The sequence below is a fragment of the Fringilla coelebs genome, assembly GCF_963513975.1.
Source record: "Fringilla coelebs genome assembly, chromosome: 3".
Classification (NCBI taxonomy): Eukaryota; Metazoa; Chordata; class Aves; order Passeriformes; family Fringillidae; genus Fringilla; species Fringilla coelebs.
This window is the reverse complement of record NC_140030.1, coordinates 74,212,645-74,234,024: the sequence shown is the minus strand read 5'-3', so window position 1 is coordinate 74,234,024 and position 21,380 is coordinate 74,212,645. Positions and strand designations below refer to the sequence as shown.

Below are 21,380 nucleotides of genomic sequence, written 5' to 3'. Positions count from 1 at the left end.
TATCTGATTTTGCAGTTTTATCCTTTCCTGTGTCATCCCAAGGCTTGAATTTAGTCCCTCTGTGCCCTTAACAGTCTCGCTTTGAAGGACAGAGCTATTCCGAGCCGTAACACCTCATGTGCTTTTGCTCCATTTTAGATATTCTGTGGGCCCTTGCATTCAGTGGGGTAAGGAGGTGGAAGTAGGAATGATGAAAAAGGCAAGCTGCCATGTCAAAATGAATGTAGACAAGGAAACTTGATGGATGAGTGACATTTGGAGGGATTGAAAAGTAAGCAGAGATGAGGCCTGTGAGTTTGAGAATCAAGTCAGAAAAATTTGGGAATCTGTTTTGAAGGCAAGACATAATTGACTGACACAACAGCAGTGGCTCTCAAAATTTATTGCTTCTAGGTTCTTACCAGTTTTCAAAAGAAAAAGAAAAGTATCTTTCGTTTTGGTCTTGTCTCTTTTGTTGCCTATGATGCCCTGTCATGGTTTTGCATGGGAGATATTTATCGCAGTGATGCAAACTTCTAGGCACTGGAAAGCTGGACACTCTTCTGTGAAAAACACAGGTTAAAGATGGAAGAAAGGCAGGAACTTCCTCTTTCTCTTCTGGCCAGCAAAGAGGTAACACGCCCTGTCCCCCTGTCCTGGCCAGGCTGGGCATGTTGGCCTTGGGTCCGGGCCTCTTTTCCCCGCACCGGGGCACGGGCCGGCCGCCCACAGCTGCCAGGCCGGGGAGGGGATGCCATGGGCCAGGGCAGGGCCGTGATTTCAGGGCCCAGCTGATTCCGCTGGCCCCCAGAGAGCAGCCCTGGGCTGATTTGGCTTGGCCAAAATTCTACCCTCCCAACCACCCTCGTAGGGGTGGTAGAATTTTGAGCTAAATTCTCCTCCCTCCGCCCCTTCCTCCCCTGGCGTGCTGCTGTTGAGGTCGGGCCTGCCGATGCGATCCTAGCCCTCCCCCTCAGCTGCGGTTCTTGCCGTCTGTAGCACCCAGCCCGACCTGGTTGACCATCCGCAGGCCCCAGGCGAGGTGTAAAGTCTTTCAGTGTTTCAATCCTCCCTCAAGAGAGAGAAAGGAACAAGAGACAAGCATGTAAAGAAGCAACATTAGGACACTGAGGTCAGTGAAGGAGTAGTCAAGTCCCAGATTGGAGAGATGAGGAGATGTCTTAATCTTGGGGCTGAAATCCTCTGGAAAAGCTAAGGAAAATTACTCTTTTTCCCTATAAGCATGAAGGAATGGAGAGATGAAAGTGTTCAAATTGTAGATATTAAGCAAAGGCCTCCATGCTAACATCAGCAGATGTTAAAGTAGCGGTCATTCCATGAGAAGTTTGAACAGAGGAGAGAAGGGTGATCCTGTGTCCCCAGGAAGAGAAGATGATGACCTCTGTTCCCAAAGATAAAGATGATTTAAGAGTCAGATAATGAGAACTATTGCCTTTGAACAGCTTATCTTTAAAGCAGTACGCCATAAGTTGACATGGCGCATAAACACAGCTGTGGGAAAAGCTTCTGGAAAATAGGAGGGACTTCACAAATGCAGATTTCCCCAGGTGGCGGCTATTCGTGACAAAATTGAGAACCACAAGAAAACTGATTTTTTTCTTGTGGAGAAGTCTCCATAACATTTACAAGAGGGATTTCTCTCTGAAGAAATACTATTCTAGAGGTGGCAAATTGACTGAAATTTTAGTTTTGCTTCTTTACATTGTCAGTGGGAAAAAAAGGATTGTGGGTAGAGGAGAAGTGTTCTGAAGGTTTTATTCTGATTTTTATTACTACTTCTTTTAGTTATTGTTAATAAAATTTTCTTTATACACTTTACAATTTTAAGCCTGCTTTGCCTTTCTCCTAATCCTACCTCACAGCAGGAAGGGAGTGCACGGGTGATTGCCTAGCATCGAACTCATCACATACCAAAAAAGAGAAATTTCCACTGAAAATTATGGTTATATTGTATTTTTGTTGGTTCCCTTTAAAGAGAATGAATAAACCAGAAAAAATGTATTAACCCACCTTCCACCTCATGTCCTTTGCCCAGTCCATTTCCTAAGCAAAGTTGGGGTGAGTCTTCCATTCAGGTGCATCTCCTCTTTATGGTGCACTGCAGATGCTCCTGATAGCAGCATTTCCATCCAAGGCAAAACTTCCTGTGGCCAACTGAGCAGCTGAGAGTTGGCCCAGAGGACCTCAGGGGCTGTCCCAGAGTCATTGAGCGGCACAGCCCATGACACTTTGGCTGCTGGGCAGACAGTGCTGGGACTCGGACTTGGATTGCTGGCATACTCAGGATCCCTGCTGCCCCGAGCCTCTCCAGAGAGACGGGGCTGCTCTGCCCCCCTTGTGTGCAGCTCCTGAGCAGACAGACAGATGGCTGTGACAGCACTGGAGACCCTGCTCATGAGCAGAGGGCAGAGTCTAAGGGTTGAAGGAGCTGGAGGCACCTGTGTGCCCAGTGTCTCAGGGGACAGGTTGCTACATTTCATGCTGAGGGATTATAGTGATCTGGCTCCCTCAGGATTCAGGCAGCTGGCTCCAAAGAAAATTTCTTAGGCAGCTAGCCTAAAGGAAAAAAAAAGATAATTTCTTGATGCCCTTACTCTGTATCACTGGAAAACAGAAAGAAATTTTCCTCTGCAATTCAGAATTCGCTCATGGACAAAGAGCTGAAAAGAATAACTAAACAAAGCTTACAGAGAGCAAAATATATGAACAGTGTCTTCAACTTTTAAGAGTAAAACCATTCCAATAAAGTATTTCCAATGAAATGGTCTATTTTGATGGTTCTGCATTTTGGGAGACCAGAAAAAAAAATTAAATTAGTCTTTTCAGATAATTTTAAGCAATCTTTCAAGACTTACAGCTGAAATTTTTATTTGATACTTTTTCATGTTTAATTAATCTTGTGTCTAATATCCATTTATAAAGAAAGAGACAAGGATGTTATAAAAGGGTTTGATATATGGGTAGTGAATGAGAACCATACTGTATTCATTTGCAGGAAGGAGAGTGAACGGCCCCTTCACAGAGCAATTCACCTTCCTGTATTGCCTGTCTCCATTGGGATGACCAGTGGAGATAGCTATTTCACCATCTCAGCACTCCTTACCTTCTAAAAAATGTCATACAAAAAACAGCCCCATAAGGAACAATTGCACCCAAATACTAAATTATAGACATGAGGAGGGACAAATGAAAGTGAGGTAGTACAAGTAGAATTTGATTCACCTGCATGCAGAAACTAAGTATCAAAACTTCACCTGCAAATGACCCTACTGTCTGATTTGATGACATAAAATTCTCAGATGTGAGTGTTTCATCACGAGAAATCTTGTTCGGGTGTTACCTGTCTTCAGCTCTGGACATTGCCGTACAGTGACTGGATTCAGGACAGAGCCAGAGCCTATAAGGAATCTTTATCCCGGGATCTGCATCCGTTAGTGGAGTCAATAGCTGGCCAGGTTGAGATCCACGGTTCCAGTGTCCATTACACATGTGCTCCTTGTCCAGTTGGAAAATTGCACTGCATTAGTCACCAGTGATAAATATTTCAGGAAATATCCTTTACAGGTGTTTCTTTGAAATAATTCAAAAATTTTAATCTACTAGGTCTTTCCACAATTGTTCCTGTTCCTGGTCTCAGGTGCAGCAAAGACCATAGGTCTTAGCCAGAAAAATAAATATTGAACCTGAGTCTAAATGCAGTTCCTTTACTGGGGTCAGTGCAGTCAGGAGCTCATCATCTGAAGTGAATGATAAACACGACTCACTGTAGCTGTGGTTATACTTTTACCAGCTCCCTAAGCACTGATCAGGTGTTAAACAATGATTGAACTCATCAAAGAAATGCAGAAATGAGTAATTTTTGTGTCACCACCAGAAGAACAGACCTCTGTAGTGCAGTCTGATGAGCGGTCCAAGAGTGCCTGTGCCCCTGTGGCCTCCTTGGCACCAGCTGCAGGCAGCAGCCAGCCACCCTCACAGGACTGTCCTCAGCTCTGTCTCTAGTGCACTGAACATTTTCTCTCCCAATCCCAACACATTTTCTCTAACTCTGGTGAGAATGATGAGTGATGTAATAAAGAAAAAAAGAAAATCCCAGCAGTGAGTACTGGAAAGAGATGAACTGCCTTAAAGATTTTGATCATGACATTTAAATTCCAATCTGCAATTCATGTTGCTCTATTTTGTTATATTCTTTTTATAAACTCGGTGTTGTAATCACAGACTTTTTGACATGAGGTTTATAAATTATTTAAGTCCTTTTCCTAGAATGCAATTGCATTTGGTTGCTTATCTGGTTCGTTTAAGTTCAACTTCTATTGACTTCAAAGGTTCATCTTATAAAAGGTCTTTGACTGGAGCTGTATATCTTCACAGGTTCAGAAAGAGGTAAATTATTGTTCATAGGGTCAAGGAAAAAAAAAAGAAAAAACAAACCAAGCACCTATTAAAGGACAATGTACTCCTGAGGGTTGTTCCTTCTACACAGCATTTCACACTGTGACAGAGCCTGTGTGTGAGAGAAAGAGAGAAGAAGAATGGAGAAGTCCAGGAAAAAATCTCTTGGTTTCATTGATAAGGCAATAGCAGCTGCCAACTCCATGCATCGTGATGAACTTCTTTTTTCTTACAAGGGAATTCTCTACCCTACCACTATTTGCAGTCCTGAAACATTCAAAGCCTTGGAGTCCTTTGAAGCCAGAAGGGATGATGTCATTTTGGCAGGATATCCTAAATCTGGTGAATATATTTTAATTTTTTTTTATAAGCAAGGTTTTGTAATAGCAAGTAACAAGGTTTGCACTAAATATATGAAATATTTCTGATATGATGCATAATATGATATTTTGCTAAATAATTGTATTTAGAATGTTCAACAAATTTTGTAAAACTGATATAATTCTCAAAAAGCACAAGAAATGAATTATGAATATTTGATATGGGAAATTTTCTAAAAGCCTGTGAAAAGCATTCTGATTTTCTTTCCTATAGCATCTAAAGGTTTTTGTTATCTTTACTTTTCATAGTCATGAAGTTAAATGCACAAATTGGAGAGAATCAAAATACAGTTTTTACACCAGAGGTAACTAGGTCTCCTAATATTACACAGTCTGCTCCCATGTATATTTTTGTAAAGTTAAGAGCTTTATGTTTTTACAATGGAGCCTTTGGAACCTTCAAATAGTATATTCAATATTCTTTAGTTTATTTCACAGAGGTGTCACAAAACAGCTATCAAAAATATTTTTGTAGTCCTTGAAGTGATAACACTGTTCTTTAAGTATTGGGAAATACTTAAAGGACATCTTTGCTAGGATTGCAAGTTTACCCTATGTATTTCCTCAATCTGCCTCAAAGCACTGGCTCACATGAAAGCCAAAGGTCTAGATTAGATGTGCCTCATATACACTTTATTGTAGCTGTTTCTCTCTTCCAGCAATTGGTTCACACTGCCTTCCAGTGGTTAGTCAGAGCTGACAGGATTGTGAACTTTATACATTTTATTGTATTTTCTTTTTGAAGAAATGTTATGCACTGGATTGCACTTGTTAAGATTGCAGTGAGAAAGATGTAGACACCCAGTGTCCAGAAGTCAGGACATGACAAATCAGAGATGGGAGATCTATGCAGTCTCTTTGTTATCTTTTGAAGAAAAAGATAACAAGTGTGTCTAGGAAATGTCACTTCAGAGAGGTTTTCCTGTTAAAGAAAATGAAAGCACAATTTTCAGATGTAGTTCTGCTCCTGTCTTGAAGTACTGTGACCCATCATTCTTCCAAAGATAATCCAGCACAACAGAAAACATTTAATACATTAGGTTTTAAAGTACAGGTTCACCACCCCAATCTCCCTTCTATGTGTCACAGTAAAATTCATTACATTGAGGCAAGTTTTCCCAGCTGAATCTCAGTGGTTCTTCTCCCTGATCAGTTAGTTTACAATATACAAGTTAATTTATGGTGTTCTGAACTGTTCAAGTTGAAGAAATGTGTCCTTACGAGGAACAAAGTTAGGGTCCTGGGTGGTGATTGACCAGATAGTCAGCTGTGATTGTAGGACATGAAAGGAGACCAGGTGAGTTCACCTGGCAGTACTACCACCTCTTGACTTCCCTGGTAAATCCATTTCTGTCCATTCTGAAAGTTTTACAAGCACTTCTGTATTTTTCTTCTTTCAGGCACTAACTGGCTAAGTCAAATCCTAACTGACCTGATAGCCATATCTCAAAAGAAAACACCAGATAGTGAAAGCAGTGTATATGCTGAAGAACAAGATGTAATATCATACCTTGAAGTTGGAGATGCTGAAAAATATGAGGTGGGTACAGAATATGTATGGAAGTGATCAATATTACATGCTTCAAATACTGAATATATGAAGTTTGAAGTATTCCCTTGTTTGATAAGAACTTTACCATTTCTCTTTATGTGGCATCTGGTCAGGAGTAATCTCATCTGGACTGTCAGATACTGAACACGTACAAATAAATAGACACTTCATTTGGTCTGAGAGGAGGACCCATGAGATACATAAGAAGTTCAGAAATTCAACATAACATCTTTTGTATTTGAGAAAAGCTTCATGAAGTGCCAAATCATGTAATAGTACCATGTGTCTCTTTTACTAGCTCTTCCTCCTTATCCCCTTTCTCAGTCTTTCAGATGCTTCAGCATTCACAGATAGCTAATGTGTACCCTACCACTAGATTTGATCCCTTGTCTACCAGAACTGAAGAGAATTATCACTGTAGAGAACTAACAGTGGATAGTCCTTTTCCCAATTGTTCATGGGCTTTTGAAGATTAGACCTACTCAGAGCAGCCCACTAATATCCCATGGCAACACTCATTAAAAAATCAAAAAACCCACTTCAATCAGCCAATAACTGTAGATAAGTTCATCAGGGCACTATTTTAGCATAGGTTAATGAAAAGAACACTTGCACTAACTGAACTGTCCACTTTCCTCCTTCCAATTCTTCAAGCGAATGACCAAATTACCTTCTCCAAGATTTATGGTTACTCATCTCTGTCCTGAAAATCTTCCCAAATCTATCTTCCAAAACAATGCCAAGGTGAGTGTTCATTTTAATGTATTCAACAAAACACTTCAACAGATTTATTTTTTTTTTAAGAGCCAGTGTAGTACTTTTCTGCCAATTCTTAGAATCACTCTTATACTTAAGTGTTAAGCCCGACCATTTCTACATGTTTAATGCTCTACCTGTTTAACAACTACCATTCACCTCACTTAATCACAGTTTGCCCTTATTGGCCCCTTTGGGACAGTTTCCACAAGAGATTTGCTGGGCTTGAACAAATCCTCCAGAGGCAAAATGGATTTTGATGTGATTTCGTGTGGGAGGAATTTTATGGCATTGTTGCAAGTAAGAGCTTCAATGTGTCAAATTTCAAGGAGAATTTATATTTCTGTGAATTTTCCGTGCTAGTTAAAAGATGACCTATGCTTGTATCGATCAAAACATACTTAGATTCTTCATAAATAATTTGTTTAATCTGTAAAAGGTAGTCATTCTAAGCAACCATCTTCTCATGGTACCAAAGCAAATTTAAATACTGCACCTTCTGAACTGGGAATGAAATTGTAACTTGTGCAAGGAGCACACAAGGTACTAGAAATCCCCAACTGCAATTATAAAGTACATTGCTGTTATATCTTTTGTAATGCTATAGTCTGCTATGTCTTTCTCTATAAATGATAATTCAGTTTTTCTCTAGATACTGTTACTGATTCGTAATCCAAAAGATGTTGCTACATCATTCTACCATTTTTGCAACGGCCTGCCCACTCTTCCCTCCTATGAGACCTGGGATGATTTCTTCACAGATTTCATGACAAAGAAAAGTACAGTATATTTTTTTGTCTGTGTCAATTATCCAATGATTTGTCTTTGTCTATAAACCATTGTTCTTTGGCAGATCAGCTTCACTAGGACTTTTTGGTTTGCAGTACAAAAGCAGGGACTAAAGACAGAGAATTAGAAATCTGAACTGAATTCTACCATGCTTGTCTGACTGCTTGAGGATAAATATTTGTCAAAACTGCACTTCCACAGGCTTTTAAAATTTGCACAAACTGTTTTTTTCCTGAAAGAAGCAGTTCTTCTTTATCGCTGTCTTGGGTCCCCTTTACCTCTTCTCTCCTACGTCCATCGTCTGGTGTCCATGGAGCTATATAATCACCTCCATTCCTAATTGGATGAAAGGAATTATGAAAGGACTAGTGCATTAAAAGGGGGAAAAATTCTGATGCATTAAAAAAGAGGGAAAGTAATAGCATGAGATTAAAGTTATGAGTTTGGTCATAGCACATGGCCAGCAGAAGAGGTGTTTCAACAAGGCTTTAGACTGGATTAAGGGAGTCTTACAAGATGGTCTGCAAGATGGTGAACTCAAAGGGATCTTGAAATACTAAAACATTTTATTTTTCTGACTTGCAAATGGTATCATATGCCTGAGTCTGGAGCAAAACTATAATTCCCACCAAAGGTTGTAAACTCTGCCATAGACATGATTACTAAACCCCTTGGCTAACCCAACATAATCATCAAAACTTGTGTAATCTTAATTTATGCTTCATCTTCAGAAACTTTTGTTTTATTTAGTGACCTGGGGATGCTATTTTGAATACCTTTCTGACTGGAACAAATATGCTGACAAAGAAAATATTCTGACAATAACTTATGAAGAGGTAAAAGAGGTAAGGTTACAAATAGTTACAAATACTTTATAGTCCAAGGGACATTTTTTTCCTGAGCCAATTCACCCTTATATGAATGCAGGGTATGCAAGGTTTGTGACATAAATTTTTGCTTTAAGGGAAGAAAAGGTGGAATTCAAACTTAAAAACCTTTGTAAAATTTTGCTTGATAAAAGTGTTCTTGTTTTTTATTTGTCAATGATATAAGGCCAAATAATTTTAAATCTAAATCACCAGTAATGTTTTTGGGAAGGAGCATAAATATTTTCAGCAGGGTAGATTTTGCTCAGCTTTATATCATATATAATATTTTTTAATCTACAGGAAGGCAGCTTGTATTTCTTCCAAAATAATTAAGGAGAAGAGAAATACTATGACAAACCCTAGTCTTGGTGAACTCTATGAATACCCTATGTATGCAGCCAGCAGAGAGATATAGGAAAGTGTAAACGCCTTGGAAAGCAGAGCCATTTGTTTGAAAGTCATGCCTTATGTTACCTTCCTCTTTCCAGAATCCTGCCCTGAGTGTGAAAAACATAGCTACATTCTTTGGAATTCCTCTGACCGAGGAACAGCTCCAGCTGGTGGTAGAGAGGAGCAGCTTCCAGTCTATGAAGAAAAACTCAGACAAGACCCATGGGTCATTTGGCAATGTTCTCTTTCGCAAAGGTAGGAAGCTCCAAGGGGCTCAGAGGTAGAAATGTCCCACTCTCTGGAACTTGGGCCATCCTTTGGCTCTTTTCCTACACTCACTTTAGAATTGGAAGTTAGTATCAAGCAGGTGATCACTGCTTTGCTTGAGAAGACTATTCAGGGAGAAGTGGTGAGGGAGATACCCAGCAAGGCTCTCACAGCAGGGCCACTCATGGCAGCTCACAGATGGCTGTCAGAAAGGAGGAACTGTCATGTGTCTGAATTCCTCTCCACCTCTGTGCCTGGATCACCAAGTGCCCAGCCTTTGGAGCTGGCAGCACAGGGCCAAACTCAGCCTGAGTGGTGTGACCACACTTTGGAGGAGAGCATGGGAATCACCTGAGATGGCCACTGCCAAATGCCTGTTCCCTCTTACACATGAGAAGTAAGCCAAGCCAGCAAGAATCCAGGTGGACACAAGAGAGGGAAGAGAAGGGAGTAACCTTTGCAGTGTAGTGTGGGGACATGGACATGAGAAGGGCAACCTGGTTGTTGTCACAATCTATTTCTGCATTTTATATTAAAAAAGTAACTGGATAAAAACTGAAGCTGCCAAAGGAGCAGAAACTCAGCTCTACCTCCTGGCAGATGATTCTTAATCAATTCTTTATGATCTTCCACTGTGCCCATCATAACAGACTAGAGGAGAGAGATGGAGGGAAACAGGATTTTAGGCTGTGGTTTTGAACGCAGTCACCTAAAGTACAGTGTGTTCTTTTTGCTTTATAGCAGAAGTTTATTCACATATATATGTAACTCCACTGATTTCACAAAATTATATTGGTGTAGAAAAATGTTTCATCTGGAAAATGGATGAACACGATTTAGTGTACAATGTAATAAAAATGACAGCTCTATATAATAAAAAGTGAAGTGTCTTGGTTTTCAAGAGTTTGTTCCTGCTTCTTTGAAGGTGGTATAAGTGACTGGAAGAATCTTTTCAGTGAAGAGCAGAGCAAGAAAATGGACAAAGCGTTTGAAGAACATATAGCAGGAACAAAACTTGGAAAGAAGTTGAAGTATGACTTGTACTGCAAAGCCTGAAGAGAAGTGAAAAAGTGGTTAGAAAAAGAACTTTGCAAGGCAGACTCGGATCATCAGAATGCTATACCCTGGAAATCTAAATCAAATGATCCATCAACCTTAGAACTACTGTAAGAGTCATTGCAACAGCCTTTACAGTGACAGTGATGAGCCTTTTGTTTTATGGTGAGACCTCGGGCTACACTCATTTGCTGAAGAAGATGCCAACTAATCATATTTGCAAAATCTCAACAGTTCTGTTCCAGCTGTCACCTGGAAGTTAATGCCCCTTTTCTTTCGAGAAAAATTCTATTCTTCTAGACAATTTCTAATTATTTACTATGCAGATTATTTTTTCTTCAAAAATGTTTTAAATCAGTCACAAATCAGTCAACATATTCTCAGAAAATATCACTAGCAAAAATAGGGATATGACAGAAGCCTAATGTCCAAGGAGATCTTCCATGAATTCAGCACAAACTAAATCAAAGCTAGAGAAAGCAGAAAGAAGGAAGATATGGATGTGCCTTCTTAAGTCTCTTCATCTCTCTGAATGCAAAATATCAAAATGGATTTCAGATTATGGCCTGAAGCTAACAGGCAAAATTCACTCATATGCACAGCTTTCTATAGAATCATAGAGCAGCCCAGGTAGGAAGAGCCCTTGAAAAATCATCTGGTGCAACCTTTCATGGAAAAGGGAGCCTGGATGAGATTCTATCTAGATATCATATCCTGAAAACCTCCAGTGATGAGGATTCTACCACAGTCTTGGAGGCTTTGTTCCAGCAATTGTTTGTTCTTGCTGTAAAGAACTTCATGTATCAAGATTTAACATCCCTTGTTGCAATTCAACCTCTTCTTTTCCATGCGGTGTCTGGTGAATAGGGAGCCTTTATCCTCTTTGTAAGTGCCCTTTAAATAATGGAAACTGTGATGATGTTGTCCCTGAGCCTTCTCAAATTTGTGGTTCTCCTTTGGTATGCCTCTGCTTTGTTTGTGTCTTTCTTGAAAATGCCTCTATTGAGATGGTGGGGTTGTGAAGGGTGATGGTGTGAGACGTTGCTCTACCCAGCTCTCTTGTACTGCCATTGGCATTTGTCTCCCTATACACAGTATTTCAGACTTCTCCAGGGACCTGTTCTGGAAAAAAAAAAGTCAAAATAAGGTTCTGTAATTATAGTTTAATTAAAACCAGGAAAAAAAACCAAACTACCCATTTTATAGATCAATCACCTAAGATGATAAGATGTAAAAATAAAAGATGCAGTTGAAGTGTGAGACAGGAGGTTGGAAATTTAAGTCAGCATTGAAACCAATTTTGGATTTAGGTGAAGTCTGTCTGTTTAGTCTGTAAACTTCTGTGCTCACAAAAATGCCTTCAGAGAGAACAATGGAGGTTCAAGGCTTTTTACAAAGGAATGCAAGCATCCAAGTTGAAGAGATATAAGAAGAGGCCCCACCAACCTGGAGGATGAAGCAGATGGAGAACTGAATCTGGGTTGCATGACTGAATAACTGCACAGGTTCATAAAAATGGATAAGACAGTCCAATACATATGCATATGTCTTTTTTGCAACAGGTTAGTGGATAAAGTAGACGCGGGAATTGTCAGGGGTGGGCATGTCCTTGGGGAGCATACGTTCAGCACTGAAATAAATCAAACCACCTTTACAACATTTAGACCTTGCAGAGGTTTTTTCCACAATTCAAAAGAATGAAATATTTGAAGATTTTTTGTTTCACTCTTCGAAAGCTGGTTGCTTCTGCTTGGACATAAGTAGACATGCAGCGTTTTGTAAAGAAATAGGAATTCTGGAAGTAATACTTAGAACATTTAGAAAATAAATGAATGGATTCAAAAGCAGAGCAGCAGAAAGTCCTGTGGCAAGGCATCTTTGAGCAACTACAAGTTACCTGTTAGCAACCAGAAAGGTACCAGATTCCTGGAGGAGAACATACATAATAGCAGTATTTAAAAACTTGTGAAGGAAGAATCAGAATAGAACAGTCACCTTAACTTGATCATAGAAATGTAGTAGCAAAAATGACAAAGCAACTGACTATGGAACATTTTGAAGAAAATGATATAGTAAATATGAATTATGTTAAAGAAGTTTGTGATCCTCCTTAAGATAACTTGCCTCTTGAGTAAGCCACTGACAGAAAATACAAGAGATGACAGCATCAGGGAGAGCCTGAAATTATGTGACTAAAGGGACATAAATTTATGTGGAGACGGCAATGTACAAACATTGGTTATAGAAATGACAGTACTGGAAGTAGACTTAGGTTGTTAGAAATTCATACAACAGCAATAAAAGGCATTCAGAAGCACTGTCAGCAGCAGCAATACATTCAGGAATATCCACTTGTTTCCGTGGATATTATGAACTTGGTTGCAATGGTCTGCATATCGTCACAATGCATATTCTGACTGACAGAAAAAATTGGGAGGACAATTAAAGCAGTCTCCTTTAGTGGTGAATTCTGATCACATCCAAAATTGTTTTTAACACTAGTGGGAAGACTAAATCATAAAGTGTATCATAAATGACTGACTTGTAAGTCTGGGGATCAAAAGAGAGGGCTGAAAGTACTACGAAAAATGGCAAGGCCGTTTGGCACATGAAAAATTGAGAAGATTAGAGACCACAAAATTTAGTAAGGGAAGTATAAAACTCTATATATAGAAAAGAGAAGCCAAAGGAGGAGGTACTTGATGGGGGTAAATGAGTCTGGCAGCAGCTGGCATAAGAACACCTGATGAATCACTTAGCAAGGACTAACCTGATGACAGTGCTAGACCAAAAAGGCTCAGAACTTATTCTGGTCTTGCTGATCTGGTTGAAAAGCAGAGAATTATCTGATTTTGCAGTTCTATCCTTTCCTGTATCATCCCAAGGCTTGAATTTAGTCCCTCTGTGCCCTTAACAGTCTCACTCTGAAGGACAGAGCTATTCAGAGCTGTAACACCTCATGTGTTTTTGCTCCATTTGAGATATTCTGTGGGCCCTTGCATTCAGGGCAAGGAGGTGGAAGAAGAGACGATGAAAAAGGCAAGCTGCCATGTCAAAATGAATGTAGACAAGGAAACTTAATGGATGAGTGACATTTGGAGGGATTGAAAAGTAAGCAGAGATGAGGCCAATGAGTTTGAGAATCAATTCAGAAAAACCTGGGAATCTGTTTTGAAGGTAAGACATAATTGACTGACACAACAGCAGTGGCTCACAAAATTTATTACTTCTAGGTAATTACTTCTACTAACCAATTGTCAGAAAAAATTAAAAGAAAAGTGTCTTTCATTTTGGTCTTGTCTCTTTTGTTGCCTATGATGCCTAAAAAGAGAAATTTCCACTGAAAATTATATTTATATTGCATTTTCATCTGTTTCCCTTAAAGAGAATGAACAAACCAGAAAAATTATATTGACCCATCTTCCCCCTCATGTCCTTTACCCAGTCCATTTCCAAATCAAAATTATTTCAGGAAATATCCTTTGCAGGTGTTTCTTTGGTTTAATTTAACATTTTTATTCCTGCTCGTTGTTGCCCCAATAATTCCTGTGGCTAGTATTAGTTGCAGCAAAGACCATAGGTCAGTCTTGTCCATCTCTGTGGAGTTCTGTAAAGTCAAAAGGGTTTATCAGAGTACAGAGTTAATCAGTCACTTGCACCTTCACCCCGAGTAAACACCCTGTCCTATAAATGTTGCATAAAGCTTTTCTGCATTGTAGAAAGACAACCTGTATCTCTTTGGGTAGATTTACATAGGGATACAGACATGACCAGAAACAGTGAAAGAATCATTGAAATAGTAGACAGATGTTTTTCAGAGGGTGACAAGATGGCCCCAGAAGACATGCTGTTTTCCTACAGAGGTATTTTATACCCAGTTACAATTAGCAGTCCGCAGACTTTGGAAGCTCTTAAATCCTTTGAAGCCAGGAGCGATGATGTGATTCTTGTGGGTTACCCTAAATCAGGTAAGTGTTTTCTTCATCAGTAGTCAAGTACACAGTGTTACAATCCTGTGGTTGATTATTTAATCACTTAACACAGCAAGAATTCCTGAGAAAAGCTTATGATGACATCAGACTTCAAAGAATACTGAATTTAAGTTGTAAGGCATATCTGGAGCTCAAATAGTGCAACCCCCTGCTCAAAGCAAGGGAAAGACCTAACATCCTAAGTTAAGGCCTTGTCCAGAAGGGTTTTGAAACTTTTGAGGATGGATGTTCACCACCCATTGAAATCTTTTGCAGTGTTTTCCCACACAGGTGTTTTTTGGGGTGGGGTTTTTCTTTGTTTTTACATCAATGCAGTCAGACATCCCCTTGTGTGAGACAGTCTCAGTCTTCATTACTACCTGCAGTGAGAGTGTCTAACGCCTTTTTTCTTCCGTCTTCAGCCTGAGCAAACCAAGCCTTTCTATGCAGTTCATTTGCTCCAGCTCCCAGTAGTTTCATGGAAATTCAACCAGACTTTCTCCAGGTTCTCCAAATCTTTTGTTCTTCAGTCTAGGAACTGCACACAGTATTCAAATGGTGAACACACCAGTGCCAGCTAAAGCCAGATAATCATATCCTTTCCTTTGTATCTAAATAGAGGAAAAGACATGAATGCCACAAGGATTTTCTCTCTCTTTTACTCTGGCCCTTTCAGAACCCTTAGTTTTTTTTCCTATTGGCTTTACAGAAATATCTTAATTTGCATAAAAAGAGGAAGTTGATCCTTTTCACATCACCTTTGTGTGCAGCCTCTAGAGCTGTACATAAGCAGAACTGGTTTATATGTGTGAGGATCAACCCAAACACTGCAGGAGGTGGTAAATGAGATTTTGCTCTCCAAACCCAGATCCTCATGCACCATTTCTCCCAGGCTGCAGAAATCAAGACAACCAAGTCTTGTGCGAAGATGGTGTCAGGGGTGTGCATGCAGTTACATAAGCCTAGCTGGGAATTGTGAATGAGACCAAATGTGTCAATAATGAAGAGACCATAAATTGAATCTGGTTGGGAAGAGGGAACAGAGTGTTCCCAAAGACAGCACTGTGGAAGGAAAGCAGAAACAGAAAATGGGTGACTCAGTCGGCCCAGTGCTGCAAGCCACACACCTCTTGAGTAATTTCCACAGGCAGTAGTGTGTGGTAACCAAAATGTAGAGAAGTTGAAAGGAGCTGAAAAGAGCAATGGAGTTCTGCTTCTGCTCTGCCAAGGGATGTGATGTGACCTTGAAGCATGCAGGCTAGCACTCCACAGTGTCGGCTGAACAGCTCTGCCCCTGTTGACCTTGGGCACACCCTTGCTGGTTATTAACCAGGGCTGTGATTTACCCTCAGCTGGCAACTCACAGCTCAGATCAGTGGCTCCACAGGCCACCCACTCTTTCACCTGCAAGGGGATGGGGGAAGGAAACAGAGTGAGAGCAGTCATGGTGGAAATAAAGAAAGTTAAATACATAAAGCAAGAGCTATGTGTGCAAGCCAAGCAAAGGAAGGAATTCATTCTAATTCTATCCTCCCAGCAGTCAAATGTTCTGCTGTGGGCAGGGCTCCATCACCCATGATGGTGACATGGCAAGATAAGTGCCTTAGCTCTCAGCATCTCTTTCCTGCTTCTTCCCTCAATGAGCATAACTCCATATGGAATAGAATAGTCCTTGGATCAGTTGGGGTCAGCTGTCCCATCTGTGTCCCCTCTGAATTTCTTGTGCACCTGCAAGCTCCTCTCTGGCAGCTCAGTGTGAGAATCAGAGGAGGCCCTGACACTGTGTAATTACTGCCGAGCAATGACTCAAACATCTCTGTGTTACCAACATTGTTTTCAGCACACATTCAACACATAGCTCCATACCAGCTACTATGGGGAAAATTAATTGCATTGCAGTGAAAACCAGCACACACACTTTTTAAAAGGTTAAAGTACAACATTGAGCCAAACTGGTTCACTTGAAACCAATTTGACAGGATTTACATCAGCCAGGTTTACATGAAAAAGTGAAGTGGAATAGATGTCCAAGTGGTGTCTTTATCCTTTCAGGAACCAATTGGCTTGAACAAATGGTGAAGGAGTTGGCAGATGCCAAATATACAGAAGAGGAAATGAAAGAGAGAATAAATGCTGAAAAGAAGCTGAAGACATTTCAGCGTCTGGAATTTGGGGATCCTGGGATATATGAGGTAAGCAGGAGCTGAAAATACTGTCCCTGCTGTTCCTACAGGGAGTAGTAGCTGAAAGAAAATGGCTGATCTTGGCGGTAATGGAGAACCTAGAGCCTTAACAACAGCTACGGTCTGCAGAAGTACCATGTGCTAGTGCTTCTGGTGTCTCAACACAAAGAGCCTCAGATGGAAGACAGGGCTGAGAAGGCACAGTGTCCTCCTGACATAGACCCAGAAAGTTTGATTAGTAAGACCTTTCTCCAGGGTGTCCTGATTTTAGGCCTGTGTCATGTGAAATGGTGCTTGTTGGCAGAAGTTGGCAGAAGCCTACACCACCAGTGGATCCCTGTGGGTTTTCCCAGGGATAAGATATATCCCTGGTCTCATCTTTTCTTATAACCTACAATAACTGAACAGGCACAACTCACTGAATAAGCTAATCTGGTTACATTTCTTCTCACTTTCTTTAAAGAGGATGAAGCAGCTTCCTTCCAGAAGAATTATAGTAACCCATTTGAGAGCTGATCTCCTGCCGCCATCCATTTTCCAAAGCAAGGCTAAGGTGAGTCTTCTCTTTACATCATGCTAAAAAAGCTTTCCAGACTAAATTAGCTTTCCTCTGTGTCAGATGTCTTTTCTGCATTTTCACGTGAGCTGGTCAATACACAGCCACATTTCCAAGGTTGAAGTGACAGCTCTGTGTGCCAAGGCTGTGAACAAACATCCTCTTCCAGCTGCAGTTTTGCTGACTATTGGTGGGCTTGTTGCTGAGTGTCGCTGTCCTTTCAGATCTCCTTCAGAAAGATGCTTCCAGGTTGGTGGTAGAAACTTGAGCAAGGCAAGGAGTGATTCTGTCTTGCCTTCAAAACCAGGGTATCTGTGGAAAGCCTACCACAGGCTGTGGTTAAGATAATCTTAGATGGGAATTACTGCAGAGAGAAGCTAGGGAACATCTAGAGACTGTTTCTTGCTCTTTTGTTCAGTAGATAATGAACTCATTTGTCTGGATTGGAACTAGGGCAGAACTGTCTTGAGGGAATCACTGAAAATATTCTTGTTTTCAGCCTGAAGCTTAGATTAGCAACAAGTGATCTGCCAAAGCTCTGATTTCTTACTCAAGAAAAGGAATTAGACCAGAATTGGATGGTCTGGTGCATTTTAGTGACAAGTAAGCTTGCAGACAACACCAAGTTGGGTGGGAGTGTTGATTTGCTGGAGGGTAGGAGGCTCTGCAGAGGGATTTGAACAGATAATGGGCTGAGGCCAATTGTATTAGGCTAAATAAGGTACGTATTGGGTCCTACAAAATGGGAGTCACAACAACCCCATGCAACACCCAAAGACTGGGGGCAGAGTGGCTAGAAAGCTGCTCAGTGGAAAAGGACCTGGGGGCGCTGTTTGGCAGTGGCTGAACATGAGCCAGAGCTGCACCTGAGTGGACAAGAAAGCCAGTGGCATCCTGGCATGGATCAATAATAGCATGGTCAGCAGAACCAGGGCAGTGATTGTCCCCCTGTACCTGGCACTAGTAAGTGACACACTTTGAGCACTGTGTCCAGTTTTGGGCCTCTCACTACAAGGAGGACACTGAGGTCCTAGAGTACATCCAGAGAAAGGCACTGGAGCTGGTGAAGGGTTTGCAGCATGAGTCTTAGGAGAAGCGGCTGAGGGAGCTGGAGTTGTTTAGCCTGGAGAAAAGGAGGCTCAGGGCGGACCTTGCCACCTGAAGGGAGGTTGTAGCTAGGTGGAGCTTGGTCTCTTCTCTGAGTAACGAGTGATAGGACAAAACGAAATAGACTCAAGTTGCACTGAGGGAGGTCTGGATCTGGGTATGAGAAAAATTTTTTCATTGAAAGGGTTGCCGAGCATTAGAACTGGCATCCAAGGCAGTGTTTGAGTTACTGTTCCTGAAGATATTTTTAAAAAATGTGGATCTGGTACTTATGGACATGGTTTAGTGATGGACTTGGTAGTGCTTGGTTAATGGTGGGACTTGATGACCTAAATGATTCTGTGATTCAATGAGTCTGTGTGTCGAGAAGATGGCATTTTGGTCAGTCAAAAGATGTATTTTCTTCCTCTAGATCCTTGTGCTAGTTCGGAACCCCAAGGACACGGCTGTCTCCTATTACCACTTCTGCAACAACCTACCAGTGATGCCATCTTTTGCCTCCTGGGATGAGTACTTTGCAGACTTCATGAATGGAAAATGTACTTTGCTCTACGTCCTCTGGCATTCCTCCTAACATGAGTGGCATATACAGGGCCTTGTGCATGGGAATTCTTCTGGGACATACCTTACCAAGGCACTCCCAGAACAGGCAGACAGGCTCCTGTTATGGCAGAAACAGGGTACCAGAGAATCAGAGTTTTGTCCCTCGCTTAAAATGGAGAGATCACGAGAAAGCTTTAGCCTGACTTTTCTATTCCCACAATGGAGCCTGTGGTTAGCCATATCAAGTGGACAGACCTGGGCCTGCTGCACTGACCTCAGAAGAAAGAATAGACATGTTGAGCTGGTCAACCCTTCACCATTCCAAAGCCACTTAGAAAGCTGTCTGGGCTGACTCCTCTGATTTGGTTAAGGGCCTGTATTGGGGAGTACTCTAGACAGTTATGTCTCTTCTTTGTTTGCAGTGGCCTGGGGATCCTACTTTGACCAACAGTGGAATGGAACAAATACATTGACAATGAGAGGATCATGACAATAAGCTATGAGGAACTCAAAGAGGTGTGGCATTTCACCCAGCTCTTCTTTGATGAGTGTGGTCTGCATCCCTCCTGATATGTATGGGTGTGGGAAAGTAGAAACTCTTGGGGCAAGTCTATCTTTAGAAGGATGTGCTTTTCTGAGTTACTCATTTATGTTTGGGGCAATGATGTTAGGAGAAGGATAGCCTTGCCTATTTGTGAAAGGAGTTTTATCTGGAAGAGGCACCGATTTTGGGAAAGAAGAAAAGGCCTTGAAACTTAGGCCAAAATGTGTCAGTTTCCTGGTCTGAAGGGTTTTCTGTTAGAGCTCTTGGAATTCCTTGGTGACATTGTGGGACACAGCTTCCCCTGCTGGGCTTCCCACAGGGTGCTGGCTCCATGCCACAGTGTCAAATCTCTTGATTTCACCTCTGTGCTATGTTCCTTTGGACAGGACCCAATTCTGGGGATGAAAAAGATTGCTTCCTTCTTTGGGTTTTCCCTGTGCGAGGAAGATTTTTCCAGAATTGCCAAGAAGACCAGTTTCAAAGCTATGAAAGAGAAATCCAGTGAAACCCATGGAAAGTTTGGGGACATCCTCTTCAGGAAGGGTAAGTCTCTACAAATGGAGACCTGCCTTCTGAAAGAGAACTCCAGAACGAGTTTTGAGTATGTTACTTTACTTAGCCAGGAGCTCGATGGACTGCCTGGGTGAGTTCTCTCCTGTGGTGCCACCTGTACAGAAATCTTCTGCTGTTGACAGGATTTAGGGGCTGTTTGTGAGAAACTTTATCAGAGTGCCAGTCTTAATGTCCTCAGTCATTGCTTTTGTGTTGCTGTCTTTTTCTGTAGCAGCCCTGCTTAGTTAGGTAAGTGAGGGCTGGCACTGGCACCTTCCTGTTACCCACTCAGCAAGAGCTTTATATGTCTTCTCTCAATGGACATGACAGTGGTGGTCCCAGAGATGGTCGCTCACAGGCCTGGGTCAGAGTTCTGACAGCCTTCCTGCTCCCCACAACCTCAAGAGTCTTTGGTTTCTGAGTACTGCAAACATGGGCTTTTAAAAACACATTTCTTTCACCACTCCTTGGAGGAAGAGGGATTTACCCAATCTCCTCTATACCACCTACCCCAAAAAAATTTCTCCCTTCAGAGGAAGTAATTAATGAATGAGCTTTCCCTTGTGACAAGACCAGATTCCCCTTTTTCTGTGTAAAAGCTTAATGAAGTCACCTTGGAAATCCCCTTCTGGAGAGGGAGCACTTGCAGGCAGCTAACCAGAAATGCTCCCTGTTATCTGGCTACAGCCTTTGCTTCTGATCTTTGATACCTTTCCTCTCGCAGGCAATCAGACCTCTCAGGTCATTTAATGTCATCCTTCCTGACTTGTGTAGTCAATGACTCTGCCCCACTGCTACCTAGATATTATTTTCTCTCAGGAGCATCTCCCTTCAGTTTTTGGTACTCATACACAGGGGTCGTTGGAAACTGGAGAGATGTCTTTTCTAAGGCTCAGAATGAAGAAATGGACCGGAAATTTCAAGATTCCCTGGGAGGAACAAAGATGGCAGCAAAGATAAAATATGATGTGTATTGCAAGGCCTGAAAATAAGCAGATGAATAGCATGACAGCAAGTCATGTTCCAAAGGTGATTCTCCAAAGGTGGATGATCCCCATTTTTCCTTCCCGTGAGAGAAGAGAGAAATCCCTCTGAGAACTACCTGGTACCTCCAAGAATTTGGTGTGTAATTCTTAGATGTGTCTGGGGTCTAGACCTTGTGCTTTGATTGATGTAGCCAAATAAAATCTGTGTATACCTCAAGTGAATGCCTGGCATCCTTTCAGGAGGGAGATGGTGCACAGACATCATGGCACCAGTCTGTTAGCATCCCTGCCTTTGCTTCTTGGCCTGAAATGATGAATGAGGCCCCTGCAGGTCTTGTTGTTAAGACAGAGGGATCAGCACAGAGCCTCAGCCTCTCCTCTGGCACAGAGTGGACTGGACATAGATATATGATGTGGGTCTGAACCACTAAATGTCTACAGAATAGGTAGAATATGTTAGTCTAGTTTTAGATTCATCACAGCT

General features: G+C 41.4%; 1 protein-coding gene across 1 annotated transcript; it reads left to right on the top strand.

The window, feature by feature from the left end:
* Positions 1-4,535: 4,535 nt before the first annotated feature.
* LOC311151930 (uncharacterized protein) lies at positions 4,536-20,896 on the top strand (the record flags this gene model as incomplete). Its single annotated transcript, XM_084202642.1, is given in 16 exon segments — positions 4,536-4,737; positions 6,176-6,315; positions 6,982-7,071; positions 7,736-7,862; positions 8,623-8,717; positions 9,230-9,386; positions 10,324-10,443; positions 13,461-13,493; positions 14,174-14,422; positions 16,478-16,617; positions 17,072-17,161; positions 18,684-18,810; positions 19,237-19,260; positions 19,263-19,330; positions 19,745-19,901; positions 20,766-20,896. Coding segments are annotated over 16 exon segments (1,950 nt in total).
* Between the last annotated feature and the right edge of the window lie 484 nt (positions 20,897-21,380).